General features: G+C 38.2%; 2 protein-coding genes and 1 long non-coding RNA gene across 3 annotated transcripts; 1 reads left to right on the top strand and 2 right to left on the bottom strand.

Annotated features, from left to right (window-relative positions):
- On the bottom strand, window positions 2,676-3,572 carry LOC109946276. The gene is made up of 2 exons (XR_002269466.1): window positions 3,267-3,572; window positions 2,676-3,026 (listed from the first exon to the last, which is right to left on the bottom strand). It is a non-coding gene; the product is annotated as an uncharacterized LOC109946276 (long non-coding RNA).
- On the top strand, window positions 3,798-8,988 carry LOC18766784 (tRNA-dihydrouridine(47) synthase [NAD(P)(+)]-like). The gene is made up of 10 exons (XM_007201138.2): window positions 3,798-4,235; window positions 4,372-4,488; window positions 4,615-4,851; window positions 5,537-5,792; window positions 5,876-6,132; window positions 6,855-7,127; window positions 7,370-7,651; window positions 7,861-7,981; window positions 8,234-8,403; window positions 8,501-8,988. The coding sequence occupies exons 1-10, from the start codon at window positions 3,987-3,989 to the stop codon at window positions 8,597-8,599; spliced, it is 2,061 nt and encodes a 686-aa protein (XP_007201200.1). The 5' UTR covers window positions 3,798-3,986; the 3' UTR covers window positions 8,600-8,988.
- On the bottom strand, window positions 9,567-12,129 carry LOC18768178 (amidophosphoribosyltransferase, chloroplastic). The gene has a single exon (XM_007201660.2). It carries the CDS (start codon window positions 11,766-11,768, stop codon window positions 10,014-10,016), a length of 1,755 nt encoding a protein of 584 aa, XP_007201722.1. The 5' UTR covers window positions 11,769-12,129; the 3' UTR covers window positions 9,567-10,013.

The following is an 18,547-nucleotide window of genomic DNA, read 5'->3' as shown; positions in this document are numbered from 1 at the left end:
ATTAACTTAAGGGCTCTTTAGTTTTAACCCATAAAAAACTTAACTAATTTGGAAGAAAAATAATTAATTTTGCTTAATTAATATAAAACCAAAGCCACCTAATTTTACCAAAAGGACATCCAACAACCCTAAAATTACTACATGTGCCATTGTGCTTAACTGTCAAATACAGTTTATTTAATTATAAACCAAAACTTAAAACTGTCAAAACGACATAACATTCCCACAAAACACAACACAAAATGACACTACTCAAATTTAATCACTTCAAAAACTGGTTTCGCTCGACCTTTCATATCCCACTGCAAACCTACAAATTATTCTCCAAAAACGAAGCCGATGAGCAGCAACGGGGACGACCAGAAATGAAGACGATGAGCAACGGCAACGACGACGAGCAACGACCACCGACGACGAGCAACGACCACCGACGACGACCGAAGCTAAACCGTAAGAAAATGAATCAGTACTCTATTCGATTTTAGGTTTTACACCGATGACGGTTTCATTACTGTTTCTTCCTTTTGGTTTCTGGTTGTTTGTAGCAGATTTTGACCAGAAACTGCAATGCAGTTTCTGGTTCCATAATTCAATTTCAGAGTGCTTTTTGCTAGGGTTTATGAGAATGTTATAACTGCTCATGAAGTTAAATGTGTTTTGATATTCGTTTTTGCTACTGTTTTTGTCTTTTGGTTTCTGGTTGTTTGTCTTCGATTTTGACCAGAAACTTGGTTTCTGGTTGTTTGTAGCAGATTTTGACCAGAAACTGCAGTTTCTGGTTCCATAATTCAATTTCAGAGTGCTTTTTGCTGGTTTATGGGAATGTTATAACTGCTCATGAAGTTAAATGTGTTTTGATATTTGTTTTAGTACTTTGCCTTTTGGTTTCTGGTTGTTTGTAGCAGATTTTTACCAGAAACTGCATTGCAATTTCTGGTTCCATAATTCAATTTCAGAGTGCTTTTTGCTAGGGTTTATGGGAATGTTATAACTGCTCATGAAGTTAAATGTGTTTTGATATTAGTTTCAGTTAGGGGTGGCAATTTCGGATACGACCCGATACACGACTCGAAACCCGCACGAGAAATTAGCGGGTTCAACCCGCACGATAAAAAAACAGGTCAATTTCGGGTCAACCCGTTCTGACCCGTTTAATAAACGGGTGGGTTTCGGGTCAACCCGCTAACCCGCTATAATACCTATCTAACCCGTTTATTAAACGGGTCGTGTCACGGGTCGTGTCAACCCGTGTACAACCCGTCAACCCGTCTCTTCTCCTCTTTGTTTTTTTTTTTCCTTCTTTCTTCTCCTCTCTTTTTTTTTTCCCTCTCTTTTCCTTTCCTCTTCTCTCTTTTTTTTTTCCTTCTCTTCAGTTTTCTCTCATCTCTCTTTTTTCTTTCTTACTTTTCCTTCAATCTTCTCTCCTCTCTCTCTCTCTCTCTCTCTATTTTTTTCTTTCTTTAGCTTCTCTCTTCTCTCTATCTTTTTTTTTCTTTCTTTTCCTTATATTTTCTCTACTCTCTCTGTTTTTTTTAATTAAAATTTTTTCGGTTGTGAGTTTTGTAACATGCATGTTATTCTTTATGAACCCGTTACACGACTCGAAACCCGCACGATAAAAGACGACCCGAACCCGACACGACACGTTTATTAAATGGGTTGGGTTCGGGTTGAGCATTCTTGACACGTTTATTATCCCGACACGACACGACACGAACCCGACACGACACGACCCATTGCCAGCCCTAGTTTCAGTACTGTTTTTGCCTTTTGGTTTCTTTTCACATCAAATTTTGAGCAGCAGTTTCTGGTTGTTTGTTGCAGATTTTGACTACAAACTGCAGTGCATATCACAAAATGGAACAAGAAATGTCACCACAAAAGAATGAAGCTGAAAACCAACCAAAGCGCAGAATCAAAACGATGGCTCAAAAGAGTAAACCAAAGCCAAAGCCAAACTATGATCGGAAAGCAAAGCACCCGGACTGGACTATGTCCAATTTCGATGCAATGCCTATGCTTTCAACAGCATCATTAAAGACATAAAGGACAAGCTCAATGAAAGGCAGAAGAAGCTTCTCAAGAAAACCCCTTTCAAAAAGCGTGGACAAGAAATTCATGAATGAATATCGAGCACAATATGTCACAAAACTCCTACACCACAAAAACTGTGTAATTAATCGTCTCTAGTGATTTACCTTTCCTTAACTCAAGACAATATGTATCTTAATTCTTGTGGATGTTTGTAAATATTTCTAGTTATGGTATATGAGAACATATTTCCTATACTTATAAACTGTAATATAATCTTGGAACAGGATGCAACAAAACGAAAAGGAAACAAACAAACTGCACTGAATTTTCTGGTCAAAAATACTACAACAAATTAAAACTGCAGTGCAGTTTATATAAATAAATAAAAATAAAAAATCAGCTCAAAAAATGTGAAAAGAACCCAAAAGCCAAAGCCAAAGCCATAATCAAAGTACTAAAACTTTGTTCAAAGCACATTTAAGTATGTCAGCATTGAAATGTAGTTTCTGCTCATAATCTGCAACAAATAAACAGAAACTGCAATGCAGTTTCTGCAACAAAATCTGCTCAAAATCTGAAAACAAGTATTGAATGGCAGTCGAAAACGAATATCCACTCATTAAACAATTGTATAGTTTTCATTAACTTCAAAAAAGAATCACAATATCCAATTAGAAGCTGTGTAGCCAATTACAAGCAACTAAAACTGCAATACAGTTTTTGCAAAAAGTGCAACGCAGAAACTGACTATACATTCGCTAAACCATATCTAAAATAAAAAATTGTCAAATGAGAAGGAGTGTTCATATAATAGCCTTGCAAGTCTTCCTATTGTGCCCAGCAACACTGCACCGACTGCATTTCAATGGCCTTTTTAAATTCACCAAAAACTTTGATCCTCTTTGTTGATGGTCTTCCGGCTGGCCTCTTTGTAATTGGCGGAAGCACAACTCCAGCTGCAGAACCATTGTTGCCCAATCCTTTCCCAATATCTGGCCAAATCATTTATAAATGTGAATTAAAGCCAAATCATTTCACCCCACACCAATGACAAGGCTGGCCAAACGAATTGTTAGATCCATATAGTCTTAATAAATCAATAGATACAGAAACTTCGCTTGAGAAGAATCTGATATAGAAAATTGAAATAACGGATCTATTGTTAGATCCATATAGGTTGGCCTAATAGATCTACAAAATTGAAATACGAATCTGATCTAGAAAACACATACCTCACCAGATGAAAAACAGAGCTTTGCGTGAAAAGAAGGAAGATGAGAGAGACGGTGTTCTTGTTGATGGAGACTAATAAGGAAGAGGAGAGAGAGCGAGTGTCGTCGTCGTTGATTGAGCGAAGAAGGAAGAGGAGAAAGAGAGGGCGTCGTATCGTCAATGGAGAGAAGAGGGAGTCGTCATCGCTGGAGTGAATAAGGAAGAGGAGAGAGAGAAAGGTGCTGAAATCTGATTTTAAAACAAAAGGGTAAAATTGTATTTTACCTTTATAATTTAGACAGGCTCAACGAATCTGGCCCTCTTCTTTGACCTAATCCAAAATAACAATTCTTTTCTAGGTATTAAAACCCAAACAAAAATGCTCAATGTCTCAAATACTAATTAGTAAAGTTAATTATGTCTATTACCTAATTTTTCTTTAACTAGCGGGTGATTAATGAGTTCACTTATTTTCAACTCGACTCAAATTTTGATAATTTCGTATAAATTCGTATCATGTTAATGAGTCGTGTGTAATTTGCCAGGTCTGTTGGTAAGTGCGTAACGTTTTGATTTGGGGTTCAAAAAATATTTGAACGTCGTTTCGTATCACCTGGTCTCCATAAACACCCTGCAAAACCCTACTCTCACTCAGACTCCAATGCATCGGTGCTCCCCCAACAATAGCAATAAACCCTAAACCAACCCTAACGAGGTAGCACGGGTCAACTCGGTCTGCCATGGACGAGTCTCCCGCCGAAACTGCCCCGGTCCCCGGAGTCTCGAACAGCTGGGCTGACCGAACGCCGGAGGAGCTGGTAGCCAAGTCCATAGCTCCCGTGAAGAAACAGTTCCTTTGCCCTCCGCCTATCAGAGCTTGCTCTAACGAGCAGAACGACGACGTTTCAGGTGGGAAAACAAAGCCTGCCCAGACTAGCGTAGTGAAGGAGAAGAAGTCCAAGCGGCAGCTCAAGCGCGAACGCCAGCAGGTTTGTGTTTGGATACGAGAATAGTGAATCCCTTATTTGGGGATTTGAAATCAAAGAAAAGGATGGGATGGGAATTTGAGTTGTTAGCTGAGAGCTTGAGACAATTTTGACAAGTTTGTTTTCTTCAACATTGCAGGCGGTGAAATCGGCTGTAGGCATCTGCCCTGAGGTAGCAAAAAGAGGAGATGTTAGTCGGTGTCCGTACAACGACAAATGCCGCTTCAGCCACGACATAGAAGCTTATAAAGCTCAGGTATTGAAGATTGGATTTGAATGCTTGTGTAGTGTTTTTGAGTTTTTGGCTGTTGGGTTTTCTTGTAAATAAAATGTTATGTGGCGATTGACCCTTTTGAGGATTCGATGTTGTTGTTGAATGTAGAAACCTGAGGATATAGAGGGAGATTGTCCTTTCATGACTGCCAAAGAGACATGCCCTTATGGGTTGGCATGTAGGTTCTTGGGTTCACATAAAGATGGCGTTGAAGCTGGAGATGTGAGCGCTCACAGGAGAAGCTCTGAGATGAATGGATTAAGCAAAGATGTTCAAAAGCTTTTGTGGAAGAATAAAGTGAAGTTCCCCAAGGCAGATGCCAAACTCAAGGCTCTTGGTCTCCTGGTATTAACATACATTATCCATGTTTTCTTAAATCTCTCTCTCTCTCTCTATCTGTATGCTTGTACAAATGGGAATATATTGGTTTTGATTCCCATGCTGCTATATTTTGATTATTTCTATGATAACAATTCTCATTGTGGTTCTGTTCTGTTATCATGGTACTTTACCTGCACCCTGAAACTAAGGTATCAAATGATATCTAATTAAATTCATAGAGGGGTGTATGGGGTGCCTGAAAAAACTATGGGTTTTGAATACGATGCAGGAAAAAAAAAGAAAAAGAAAGGTGTAGTTGTACATCCATACCTCCTTAATTCAAAGGTTTCAGATAGAAAAATGCTCTGCTTAAATGTTTGGATTGAAGACACAGGAACTTCTACACTTTAAGTTGAAATGATCTACTGAGTAATTATATATTGGTGTTCTTTCTTGTTGTAGAAAGCCACAATCTTATCACATTAATTTGTTTCAAGTGAAGCAATGGCCTTTGGCTACTGCGAAGGGATAATTAAATATCCAAGTTATAATAAGTGATAGTCGGCCACCACATTTGTAAATGTCTTCTTTCATTCATGTTTTTGTCCTTGCCTTAAACATTAATAGTGGTGACAGGGAATTTGTGTCTGGTTTATGTGCATTTCTGTGATTTTCACTTGGATTTAATATTTCTATTATTCTTCTGCAGGGGCCTGCTAATTCAAAAATAAAGATTTTGGAAAATAAGAAGGATGATCAGGTTGTTTCAAATAACTGTCATGTTACTGATGGAAATGGCTGTACTGAATTCCCCAATAACTCAGATGATAAAATGGAATTGGCTGCTGAAATAAGAGAGGAGAATGGTGTTGATGAAACATTTTCATTGGATGAATCTCGGCCTTCGAAGAAACCAAGATCTGAAATTGAAGAGGAGATTTTATCTGGTGAAGTAGATGATGGAGGTATAGCCCTTTTTTTCTTTAAATTATTTTATTTTGTTTTAATAGTTGGGGGCATCCAATTTAAGGTGATTATACTGCAATAGGTGCGAATGCTACATTAGAAGTGGTTGAGCCAAGCTGTACATCACCTGAACCAGAGGCTACTGCTGATATTGTATCACCAGAAAGTGATAGAAGCCTAAAATTACACCCACGTGAAAAGAAGCTTATTGATTTTAGAGAAAAGCTGTACCTTGCGCCTCTGACCACTGTTGGAAATCTTCCATTCCGAAGGGTGTGCAAAGGGTTAGGAGCAGATATAACATGTGGTGAAATGGCAATGTGTACAAATCTTTTGCAGGTTTGTTCTATGCTTTTGCCAGCTGATTATTGTAATTGCATTTATTATTTATGAGAAGCTGAATTTTTTTTTTAAAAAAAAACTAATGGTTAAGCCTAAATCATCTCGAATTCTCATACTATCATAAAAATGTCATTTCACCTGATGACGCCACCCAATGCTGTTGATCTCATCTACTTCACTGTTTGATTAATGTGATGATCCGTGATGTTTGCACCATCCCACAATCGGAAATTTGAGTTTTATAAATTCTTTCAAAAGAATACTTTCATCATTTGATGTGAAAATAAATAGTACTTTATACCATTCCCTAGATGAATTATATCTTTTCTCTGTTGTTTGTGGAGTTTTATACTTAACATTAAGGCTAGTGAACCTTGTTCAAATAATTTAACTTGCCTGAGATGGGTATTAGTGTCATTTGATATTTGTTCTCAAGCGTGCACCAGAAAGCATGCGTTTTCATTTTCTCTTTGACTTGCTAAGAAAAGAAATGGTTACATCTCCGCAGCTCTACGATGTATGCCACAACACATAGGCAGTGTCAAGATCAGCAGTGTTTTCGCTTTAAACTGGAGTTGTGCTAATCATTTTTCTTCGTTTCATATATTACCTTTTCTATTCTTTTTTTCTTTCTTTCTGGTTTTGTAATTTAATTGGTAAATGCTGTAATCTACCCTCCAATGTCACATTTTCCTAATTGCAATTTCATATGGGAATAGGGTCAAGCATCAGAATGGGCACTTCTGAGGCGACATTCATCTGAGGATTTGTTCGGTGTTCAGATATGTGGAGCATATCCAGACACTGTGGCACGCACTGTTGAACTTGTAAATCAGGAATGTACGGTGGACTTTATTGATATAAATATGGGGTGCCCAATAGATATTGTTGTGAACAAAGGTGCTGGATCAGCTCTCCTTACAAAACCAATGCGGATGAAAGGCATTGTCCAAGCAGCTTCTGGTACAGTGGACTGTCCTATAACTATTAAGGTACTGAATTGTATGCCAGTTCTATGCAACTATGAACAAAACATTCTACATAAGTTTGCAAGATAGCAAGTTTTAGCTGAAGGATGTGTCACATTTTTGTTCAATTGTTTGGTTCCGAAATGTGATGTTCACTGCAATTTCTAGCTTTAATTGTGTTTTCTGCTTGATTGCTTCTTATGTGAACTTCTAGTGTTTTAAGGTTGTTCAAGAAATATTATACTGCTGCTTTCTTGTTGCTCTAGGTCAGGACAGCCTATTTTGAGGGGAAAAATCGCATTGATTCGCTTATTGCAGACATGGGAAACTGGGGAGCCAGTGCAGTGACAATACATGGTCGATCTCGACAGCAACGCTACAGCAAGCTTGCAGATTGGGAATATGTATACCAGTGTGCCAGAAAGGCCCCTGATGCTTTGCCAGTACTTGGAAATGGAGACATATTTTCGTATTTAGATTGGAACAAGCACCAGGCTGAATGCCTTGAGCTTTCTACATGCATGATTGCTCGAGGAGCACTAGTTAAGGTCTGTGTTTTGCATTTTGTCTTGTCCGCAACCTTCACGCCCTGACACAACTACTTTTGTTTATTTTTAGATGTATCTTTATTTATGTTGTAGTATATTCCTGAAATTTACATCTTACATTTGTGTTTGTGCGTGCATATTCTAAACTTTAAATTTCTGTTGAACCATGTTTAAAACCTATGAGTTCTAAACATCCATGTGATTTGCAGCCTTGGATTTTTACTGAAATAAAGGAGCAGAGACACTGGGATATCAGTTCTGGGGAGCGGTTGAATATTTTAAAGGATTATGTACGTCTTGGCCTTGAACATTGGGGCTCTGACACTAAAGGTTTGTATTATTAGTTTATTTAACATACTGGCTGTAGTTTACTTAGCAACCGTGCCCTCGTAGGAAGTTTAATGCTTTTATAAAATTACGTGATATTGAACTGAACAGTTACCCAACTCCATGTTGGTTTCTACTTGAAAGTTTACTTTTTTTTTTTTTTTAAGTTGTCAATAAATGGCGTAAACCTTTTCCAACATCTGTGCTTATCGAAGTTCTGTTTTCTGCGGGCTTTTATCTTGTCGTATGTCTCAGGTGTGGAGACAACTAGGCGTTTTTTGTTAGAATGGCTTAGCTACACTTGTAGATATGTACCTGTTGGCCTTCTAGAGGTCATTCCTCAACGGCTGAGCTGGCGCCCACCGGCCTATTTTGGTCGTGATGACCTTGAGACACTAATGGCCTCTGATTCTGCTGCGGACTGGGTATGGCTTTACCTTCTCTTTCAGCTGATCGGATCCACTGACCCAACCTGCTTAACATGTAGTTTGATTGCATTTCTATTTATTCTACTCCTTGCAGGTTAGGATCTCTGAGATGTTGCTCGGCAAGGTTCCAGATGGCTTTACATTTGCACCAAAGCATAAATCCAATTCCTACGACCGAGCAGAAAACGGCTGATTTTCTGTGGCTTCTTGATGTTCTCGTGTATGAACCAGACCGCTTAGTTGTCCATGTGGATGAACCAGATCTAATTTATTTGCCTCATGCCTCATTCACTATATGCAAATAATTCTAACTGAGGTATGCCCTGACTTGGGGGTAAAAAAGGAGAAGCCAACAGTTCATAATTCAAAGTTCTCTTTAGGTGCCAATTTGTCCATTGACCCTTGAATTTTGAAGCTGTTATATTGGTGTTACGCTATTATTCTTATTTTAAAAATATTTATTTTGTATTGATATAAAGTAGTGGCATGTAATTGGAATCTATCTACTGCCGCATTTGTAATTTTGCCAATTTGTTTCCCCTGAAGAAAACGAAAAATAGAGAAAAGGTGGGTTAAAATGAACTTTATTTGTCTGCAGTGAGAAATTGCATAAGAAACACATCCCAACTTCGCAAAGGTCGATAAAATAGACTACAAAAAGACCAATCTCCATCCATTCTTTGATGGTACTAGGTATCTCCTCATTTCTGTCCGTGTTTAATTGTACATTGAAGGTCAAGCCAAGATGTGCCAAAGTCCCATGACTAATCAACTTCGGAAAAATTTGAGTTTGAGTTGATTTCTCACTCATCAAGCTACACATATATTGTTCTTGGAAATATAATTATCATGCTATAATAAAAATTTGTGAATTACCTTGGTTTCATATTTTTTTCAATAACATATGATATAGCCAATCCTCCTGTAGTACCATTATACAAACAAAAGATGGAATGCATCCAAGTCCATAGATGTTAAAAATTTCAAGAAGAAAAAGAGTTATACCAAACTTTTCACTAAACAAACATGACACATACGGATCATAGCATGGAAGACAATTTAAGCGATACGGTTTGGATACGGTTCGACCTAGCAACGTATATAAAAGAAAAGATAGATGAAAGGGTAAATCTTAAGTAATAACAAACATGATCAGAGACTCAAAAATGATATTTGCTATTTATCCCAGTAATGGGGACTAACCTTGGCCCTAACTTTCCTTGCTGTGAGTTTAAATCTTAATAATAGGGGCTAAAAATTAAAATGCACTAGCAAGAAAATTTTGAGCTGGTCAAGAGACATAACCAAAGCTAGAACCAGAAAAAAAAAAAACTAACAAAACTGGTAATGTTAGAGCTGAATTCAGACAACTTAACCAACTGTGTATCATCAAGAAAATATAAATTCAAACAATTATCAGATGCAAAATTGAAAAGGAACCATGTCTTGGCCAAAATTCAAGGAAGCACGTAACCATAATTTAGATCATTGAAGACATCAGTCACTCACTGCAATGGATCCCCTGTTCTGCTCCTTTGATAAATAAAAAAAGCACCTATACCATAAACTGGAGGCACCGCAAGCAATGGCATGTCGACGAGTCACTATTAAAGAACACTACCCTCAAATTCCTTATCCTTCTCCTCTTTCTGAGTCTGGTTTGCTTGAACCCAACCACCACCAATGGACTCAAAACTACCATTCAACCCATCATCCACAAAATCACCAACCTTTTTCACTTTAACCTCTCTAGGCTCCACAGGGTATTTTCCAGAGAAACAAGCATAACAAAAGTTCGGAGACTGATTGCCCAACATCTTCTCCAATTTAGCAATTGGCAGAAAAGCAAGTGAATCCGATCCAATAAACTCCCTAATTTCCTCAACACTCATCCTATTTGAAATCAACTCCTCAGAACTTGGTGTGTCCACCCCATAATAACAAGAACCAATAATGGGCGGGCTTGCAATCCTCATATGAACTTCCTTAGCACCTGCCTCCTTCAACAACCTAACAATTTTCGAAGACGTGGTTCCTCTCACAATTGAGTCATCCACAACCACAACCCTCTTCCCCTCCAACACAGCCCGGACCGGCGACAGCTTGAGCTTCACACCAAAATCCCTAATCTTCTGTGATGGCTCAATGAAGGTCCTCCCAACATAGTGAGACCTAATCAAACCCTGCTGAAAAGCCACACCGGCTTTAGCAGCATAACCAAGTGCAGCCACCACCCCAGAATCAGGCACTGCAATCACAACATCACAATCAACCGGTGCTTCAGTGGCAAGTATCTCACCAAATGCACGCCGGGATTCATACACTGATCGTCCGAAAACCACTGAATTCGGCAGAGCAAAGTAAATGTGCTCAAAGATACATTGCTTTGGCTGAGGATGAGACATAAGGCAAAGTGATTGAACCCCCTCTTTATCTACCACCACAACTTCTCCAGGAAACACCTCTCTCTCATATGTGGCTTCAATCAAATCAAGTGCACAAGTCTCAGATGCAAACACAACAGAGCCATTGCTCCTCCTCCCCATAACCAAAGGCCTAAACCCATGCGGGTCCCGGACCGCAACAAGCTTATCTTTGGTCACAAACACCATAGAATAAGCCCCCTCCAGCTGCTCACAAGCATCAACAATTCTCAAAAGAAAAGGTCTATGCTTTGAAATAGCAATAAGGTGAAGAACAACCTCTGTATCAGAGCTGGTGTTGAAAATGGACCCAGTGTCTTCAAGCTTCGCTCTAAGGGCACGGTAGTTGACCAAATTGCCATTGTGGGCAACCCCAACAGACCCAAACCTGTACCCTGCAACAAAGGGCTGGACATTTTTCAGCATAGAGGCCCCTGCAGTCGAGTAACGAACATGCCCAATTGCCAAGTCACCAGGCAATTGGTCGAGCTTGGTCTGATTGAAGACCTCAGACACAAGCCCCACGCCGGTTATAGACTGAAGCACGTCGTCTTGCACACACACGATTCCAGCCCCTTCCTGGCCACGATGCTGAAGGGCGTGTAGGGCCAAATAACAGAGGCGAGAGGCTTCTGGGTCGCCATATATGCCCACGACCCCACACTCCTCCCGGGGCTTATCGTCATCATCGTAATCAATAAAATCGCCATCTGGGTTTTGTTTGTTTGCTGGGAAAAACTCGGAAATTGGGTTTTTGGAGCGGAGGGTGAGGGAGGAAGCTTTGTGGGTATGTGAGAGAGAGGAGGTTTTGAGAGGGAAAGCGGGTTTAGGGAGGGTTTTGGGGGAGAAAGAAGGAGGGGTTTTGTGGGTTAGAGGGAGGGGTGTGGGTTTGGAGAGAGAGGATGAGAGAGGGGAGGGCTTGGTGGTGGTGGCAGCCATGGGAGAGTTGCAGAGAAGGTGTGTGTTGAGTAAGTGCAAGCGTAAAGCGACAGTGGAGGGAGGGAGAGGGTTTTGGGACTTGGAGTTGGAAGTAGAGAAGGAGTTTTGTTCTAGGTTTTTTTCGAGAGTTTGATGGAATCAAGTACATTGGAAAAAAAAAAATTTGGGTAATAATCAAGTACATTGGATTGAAATCACCCTTTGGTGAGATAGCTGCCTCACAAACAAAGATTCGCATTGGAAAACCTTTTTATTTTTTAATTTTTTAATTTTTAATTTTTTAATTTTTTCTAATTTTAAATTTTAAATACTTCAAGACACCCTCGTCGTTTTGGGGCAAATTAAAAAAAATTAAAGAGAGGCTGGTTTCTTCTACTATCATTACTATTATTTTCCTAGGTCAACTTGTTTATGGGTAGCAATTTTTCCAATTCTAGTTTAATGGTCTAATTTCACGAGGGAGCTTTTTAAGGGAATTCATATTTTAAAGAAAAGTAAGGGATGATGGCAATGTCATTGAATGTTTGTTTATGGGTAGCAATTTTCCAATTCTAGCTTATTCTTAAAAAATAGTATTCACTTATATGTTTGATCACAATTACATAACTAAATCGTTTTCTCTTTGGTTCTTTTTGTATATGTAATCTACTTAAACTTGCAAAATAAATAGGGATCGTATTGAAGGATGATCAACATTGTGTGAGGTACACTTTGTGTTGGTTTGCGAAATAAACTTCTTGAGAATGAAACTCTCATGTCTAATCTAAAGAGATGAGAATGGAAGATGTAGAGATGGAATGAAATATCTTCATTCCCATGTTTGGGAAATGAGGACTAGAAAATGTCACTTTCTCTCATTCCATGTTTGGTTTGTGTAGTAGTATGAATGTGAAGTTGTTGAGTTTTCCAATAAAACCCTTTACTTCGTTATTTAAAGTTACTAATAAAAAGTGATATTTAAAAATTAGAAATGGGTAATTTAGTCTATAAAAAGTGCATTAAAAGCTTTTTCAAGTAGGGGGAAAAGATTACCAAACTTTCACGTTCATACCCATAAGTCAAGTATTGCAATTTTACAATGCACTTATCAAACATGAGAATGCAATTTCATACCTATTTCTAAGCTTCTGAATATTGAACTAAACGGGCATAAAATCAAGATAAGATGAAGAAGAACAAGTAGAACCTAATTTCAAGTTTATATTGTACGGAACAAAATAGGGTAAGTTGCAAAAGTAGGAAATTGGAGTTGAGAGACTGACCTCATTTCATTGACTTCAACATCTGTAGTCTTTGCTTTCGGCGCAAAGGCACAACACCACCAAGAACTCCTCACACACAAGAAAAGCAACACGACAAAACTATGGGTCCATAGTTGCTTCCTTCTACTGTGGTTTCTTTTTTACTTTTAAATTATATATTTTTAATTAAAAAAAGTAGGGCATCCATGCATGTCATGTCACACATGGCATGAACTTGGTCGAAGCCATGCATGGGGGGTGTAAAAAAAAAATAGATCTAAGATTTTTCTGCGCCATGCATAGACCAAGAAAGAATGAGTCAATTGATTGAAACTTACACGAAAGAGAAGAGAGCGTGAACGGGTTCTCTCATTACTCACCGACTCCCTCCAAGTCTCTGGAGCTACTCAAAAATGAAGTCATGGTCATCAAGTCAATCTTCTCGTGAATGGTGGGCTGGTTTGAATGATTCTTCTGTGCGACTGCAGTACACTACACTCAAAATAATGCGACTACTGGTGGGGTCGGTGAGATCAAAATACATAAAGAGTTTAATTTTTGTGACAATGATCGCAAATTTACGTGGTCCGAACTGTCGGATATAATAATTTCTTCCATTCAAGACTGTTAAGTTTCAAAGCCTTCTTATTAGAGCATTAATTTATAAATTATTAAGGCTGCATTTATGGTGTGTTTATTAATTGGGAATTGAAATTAGAATTAAGAATTGAATTTCAATTATTAATGATTTCTACGTTTACTTCATATCGAAGAATTAAAAAGTGAGTGGGGCTCGTACAAAATCAGGAGAATTAGATTCTTAGGTGGAAGGTGGTATTCTAATTTCTAGAGAACTAACCTATTAGGAAGCCATCTTTATTACCCATTATATCCTCACACAATTTTAAAAATTCTAAATTTGTCATATACTTTAACCCAACAACGGAAACATTTTAATAATGAGTATCACTCATACCCCAATTTCATATGGATAAACAACTTCCAAAGGAATTCATAATCTAATTCTCATAATCCAACTCATCCTCAATTCAATTCCTCCTAACCAGATTACGAATTAGTAAACATGCCATTAGATGAAAAGATTCCAAATCTATGAATTTGGATGAGGTGTTTATACTATAATCTACATATGGCAAGATTTGAACAAGAAAAAAAAGAAAAAAGAATACAAATAATTCCTTGTATATAAAGAATACAAATGATTCCTTGTATATAGTCATTTCAAATGTACTATATATCTAATTATTTCAAATACATTCAATTCTATGTGTTTCTTTATTTTTTAGAATCTTCCATTTGTTGCCGTCCTTGCACAAGAATCACTCCATGTCCTAGTAAACCCCTCTCTTTGGAGGTTTTTTGTTTGAAATTACTTATGTAGGAACTTTCTTCCCCTTATTATTAGTAGATGTTATCCTTATGCATACCATACGATCATTGGACCAAAAGGCATGGTACCACAACAACCTTGACCTGCCTTTAATTTACAAGTTGTAAATATTGCATATTCCCTTTGGATTAAAAATAAATAAAATTGTAAGTTAGCACAAACAAAAACTTAGAAATAGTACTAATTTTCCATTCTTCTTTTGTCCACTTATACTCCCTTGTATGTTATAGTAAAAAGTAATATATAAAAAACTAAAGATAATGTAAGTGGATAAAACGAGAGTAGAAAAAACAACACCCTTAATAGATAAAATTAAATCACAATTCAAATTAACAAACATTATTTTAACTAATAATTTAATTGGTAATCTGACAACATAATATCTCCAAGAAAATATATAGAAACCTTTCGCAAGTTCAAACTACTTGCGACTTGTAGTCAATTCATGTTACATAAGCCAATTGGGGGGGGGGGGGCTATCGACTCAAGCCTCTTATTTGGACTCAATCCATTCATTATGTGCAAACAAGTAGGAATATTCCAAAACTTCACAAAAACGTCTTTTTGCAATTTGTGTGTTTGAAAGTGAGTCTTCAAGTCTTGCAAATCAAGAGAAGTGGCTAACAATTATGGGGATGACAAAGCAGCTACCACAGCTTCAAGACAAGAAGGGATATACCACAACCATACTCATTGGCCACTAACTTGCCACAAGCCCATGCATGCCCCACATAACAAAATAACAACAAAAAATTGATCAAACCCATATATATTCGTGCAAATCTTATCTTTCCAAAATAAACGTCTCATGGCCAACACGGTATATATAATATATATATCTTCTTGTAGTGTCTTTTAATGCAAAATAGCAAACCCTAACAATTGCATGTAACTCATGAAATTGAAATACATATGATTAAGGGAAAATTTTATAATGGAACTCTTCTTCGATCTTTGTTGTTGAGGAGTAGCTTACGGAAAATTTTGTTGGTGGGTTACTAATCCTTCATAAGCCTTCGCGGTGTGCATTTTGTTTCATGGGAAGCAAGGCCAAATTCTTTGGTTGCTCTTGTATGTTGGGGCAAATTTGTGAGTTTTTTTTTTTAAGATGGCACGAGTCTATCATACCTCCCTCTAACGGATTGTAAATTTGTTCCGACGTTCAAGAGTATCTAATTTTTTGCATAATGTGTGATCATTAATTTTTTTTAGTGCCTCAAGAACATGGTGGAAGGAGACGGAAAAGAACCATAATCATTTACCTTGCTTTGTGCCATTTTTAAAATGCCGCTTTATGAAGGTGTTTTTTTCTTGAAAACACTTGGATGTTCAGTATGAGTTTCAACGTACTTCTAGTAAATGTGTGTATGAGCATAAAGAGTTCCTACTTTTTTTCTGGGTCATACTAACTTCATTCATTGAAAGTGAAAGACATTAAAAGATGTGAAAAGACCAATAATGCCCAACAGAAAAGCACAAAACATGAAGTTTACACATGGTCAACGCCCAAATATGAAGATGCAGCCCAAAACAACAAAAAATAGAAGACTCGAAAATGGAGCGAAATTCTACAGTGATGGTACCATATATGGACCCCTTATGTGAACTTTTATATTAGTCACATGATCATTTCATTAAACTCAAGTGAAGTTACTATTCAGATGAATCTAGTAGCTAATATGAAGGTCCACATATATAGTCCATATAAGGCATCCTTACCATAAAATGATTCTCAAAATAGAAACCCCTAGATATGAAATTAGGCTAGTCACACCACCATCACAAGTCCATTGCCACCAAGGAGGAGTATTTGCTAACTAGACAAGGGTTAAACAGTGCACACTGAAAAATGCACTTCCATAATTCAAGAAAATAATGCACACTCCATGTTAAACACATCCCACCACCAAAACGTGTCACCAAGGAAGATCGACTATAGAGACATTCATGAAGTCGAGGAACATAGGTTGGTGGTTGAGAGTTGGCATAGGCAACAACCTCATGTGAGGGGATTGAGGATGTCATAATAGAGAGGGAGGATAAGGGGAATGTAGAAGTGGGAAGTGGAGGTTGAAAAAGAATGTTAGTGGCTGGGGGAGAAAGTGTAGAATTACGATTTTAAGATTTGGGCATAACTTAGGGGAAATTAAATTGAGGGGGAAGAGGAAAAGGAAAGGGATCCAAAAAGAGGCAATCCATGAAAAACCACATTCTCGAGTAGGGAGGAGCCATCGACTCTCAATTTGGAGGAGGGGGAGGAGAGCTCACAACAACTCTAGTACTTAGACCCTAAATTTAAAGAGTTCCTACTTAAGCACTTCGAAAAGGCCTAAACATACTTCCAAATTAGGCCCACTTGGGCCTAGCCTATGACCGCCTGCCTACGCCCTTTTTTTATTTTTAAATTTTAAAAAAAAAATTAATTGATACACTCCCTAACTTAATTTCTTTCTATAATTTGGGGTGGGCACTTGTCCAGGCTCAATAAGCATGATATCTTCAACAAGAAGCTCATAATGCTTCTGGACTTCCTCTCAGTTTCTTCGCCAACTGCCTTGGCAACATTATTCCAGCGGTTGGCAGTGTCCTTGTCAAACACAGCCAAAGCGTTTTCAAAATCTTTGTTTTGCTTGGCAGTCCAAAAGGAGCTAGATCCAGTTGAGGACATTCTGCTAGATGCCATTGAAAATAGTATTTTGTGAAGGAGAATGAGGGTCCAAAGTGAAAATAGTGGTGAGAAACAAATAGAAAAATTTAGGAAAACCTTTTATGCCTACTAAAAAGTACTATGAAACAATGGTTTCCTTGAAGCAGTGAAAAAACCCTAATGTATAAGCAACCTAATTTGCTTCAAAGACATGAAGCTGTGAATAAAGAATTCAATTTACTTCACCGAATGAGTTGCAAGCACATTTTCATGTAGGGATAATCATTCGGCTCGCGGCCTGCGGGCCGAAGTAGATAGCCCTAGGTCCAATGGGCCAAACCTCGACATGGCCCAATAGTTAGGCTTGCTCTAAGGTTAGGTATGGCTTGGGCTTAGGATTCCTGGCTTGACTAGGCCCACTTGGGCCCGCTAGGACCGTCTGCCTATGCTCTTTTTTATATTTTTATTTTTTAAAAAAGATTTAATTGATACACTCCCTAACCTCAGTTTTTTCTGTAATCCGGGAAGGGCACTTGGCCAGGCTCAATAGGAATGATATCTTCAACAAGAAGCTCATAATGCTTATTGACTTCCTCTGAATTTTTTCTCCAACCTCCTCGGCAACATTATCCCAATGGTTGGCAGTGTCCTTGTCAAACACAGCTAAAGAGTTCTAAATTTTTTGGTTTTGCTTGGCAGTCCAAAAAAAGCCAGAGCCAGAGCCAGTCGAGGACATTTGACTTGATGCCATTGAAAATGGTATTTTTTGGAAGAGAATAAGGGTATAAAGTGAAAATGGTGGTGAGAAACAAATAGGAAAACTTAGGAAAACTTTTTATGCCTACTAAAAAGTACCATGAACCAATGGTTTCCTTGAAGCTGTGAAGAAACCCTAATGTATAAGCAACCCAATTTGCTTCAATGACTTGAATCTGTGAATAAAGAACTCCCTTTACTTCACCGAATATGTTGTAAGCACATTCTCATGTAGGGAAAATCATTCGGATCGATGCCCGTGGGCTGAAGTAGGTAGCCCGAGATCCAATGGGCCAAACCCAGGCCCGACCTAATAGTTAGGCTCGCTCTGAGTTTGGGTAAGGCTTGGGCTTAGGATCTCTGGCCCAACTAGGCCCACCTGGGCCCGTCCTAGCACCGCCTACCTATGCTTTCTTTTGTTTATAAAGAATTAATTGAAACACTCCCAAACCTTATTTTTTTTCTGTAATATGGGATGGGCACTTGTCCATACTCAATAAGCATGATATCTTCAACAACAAGCTCATAATGCTTCTTGACTTCCTCTGGGTTTATTCGCCAACCGCCTTGGCAACATTATCCCAGCGGTTGGCAGTGTCCTTGTGAAATACAACCAGATTGTTTTCAAAATCTTTGTTTTGCTTGGCAGTTAAAAATGAGCCTGAGCTTGAGCTAGTTGAGGGGATTCCACTTGATGCCATTGAAAATGATATTTTTTTTTAGG

This window comes from Prunus persica, chromosome G8 (assembly GCF_000346465.2).
Source record: "Prunus persica cultivar Lovell chromosome G8, Prunus_persica_NCBIv2, whole genome shotgun sequence".
Taxonomy (NCBI): Eukaryota; Viridiplantae; Streptophyta; class Magnoliopsida; order Rosales; family Rosaceae; genus Prunus; species Prunus persica.
This window is presented reverse-complemented; position numbering and strand designations above follow the sequence as displayed.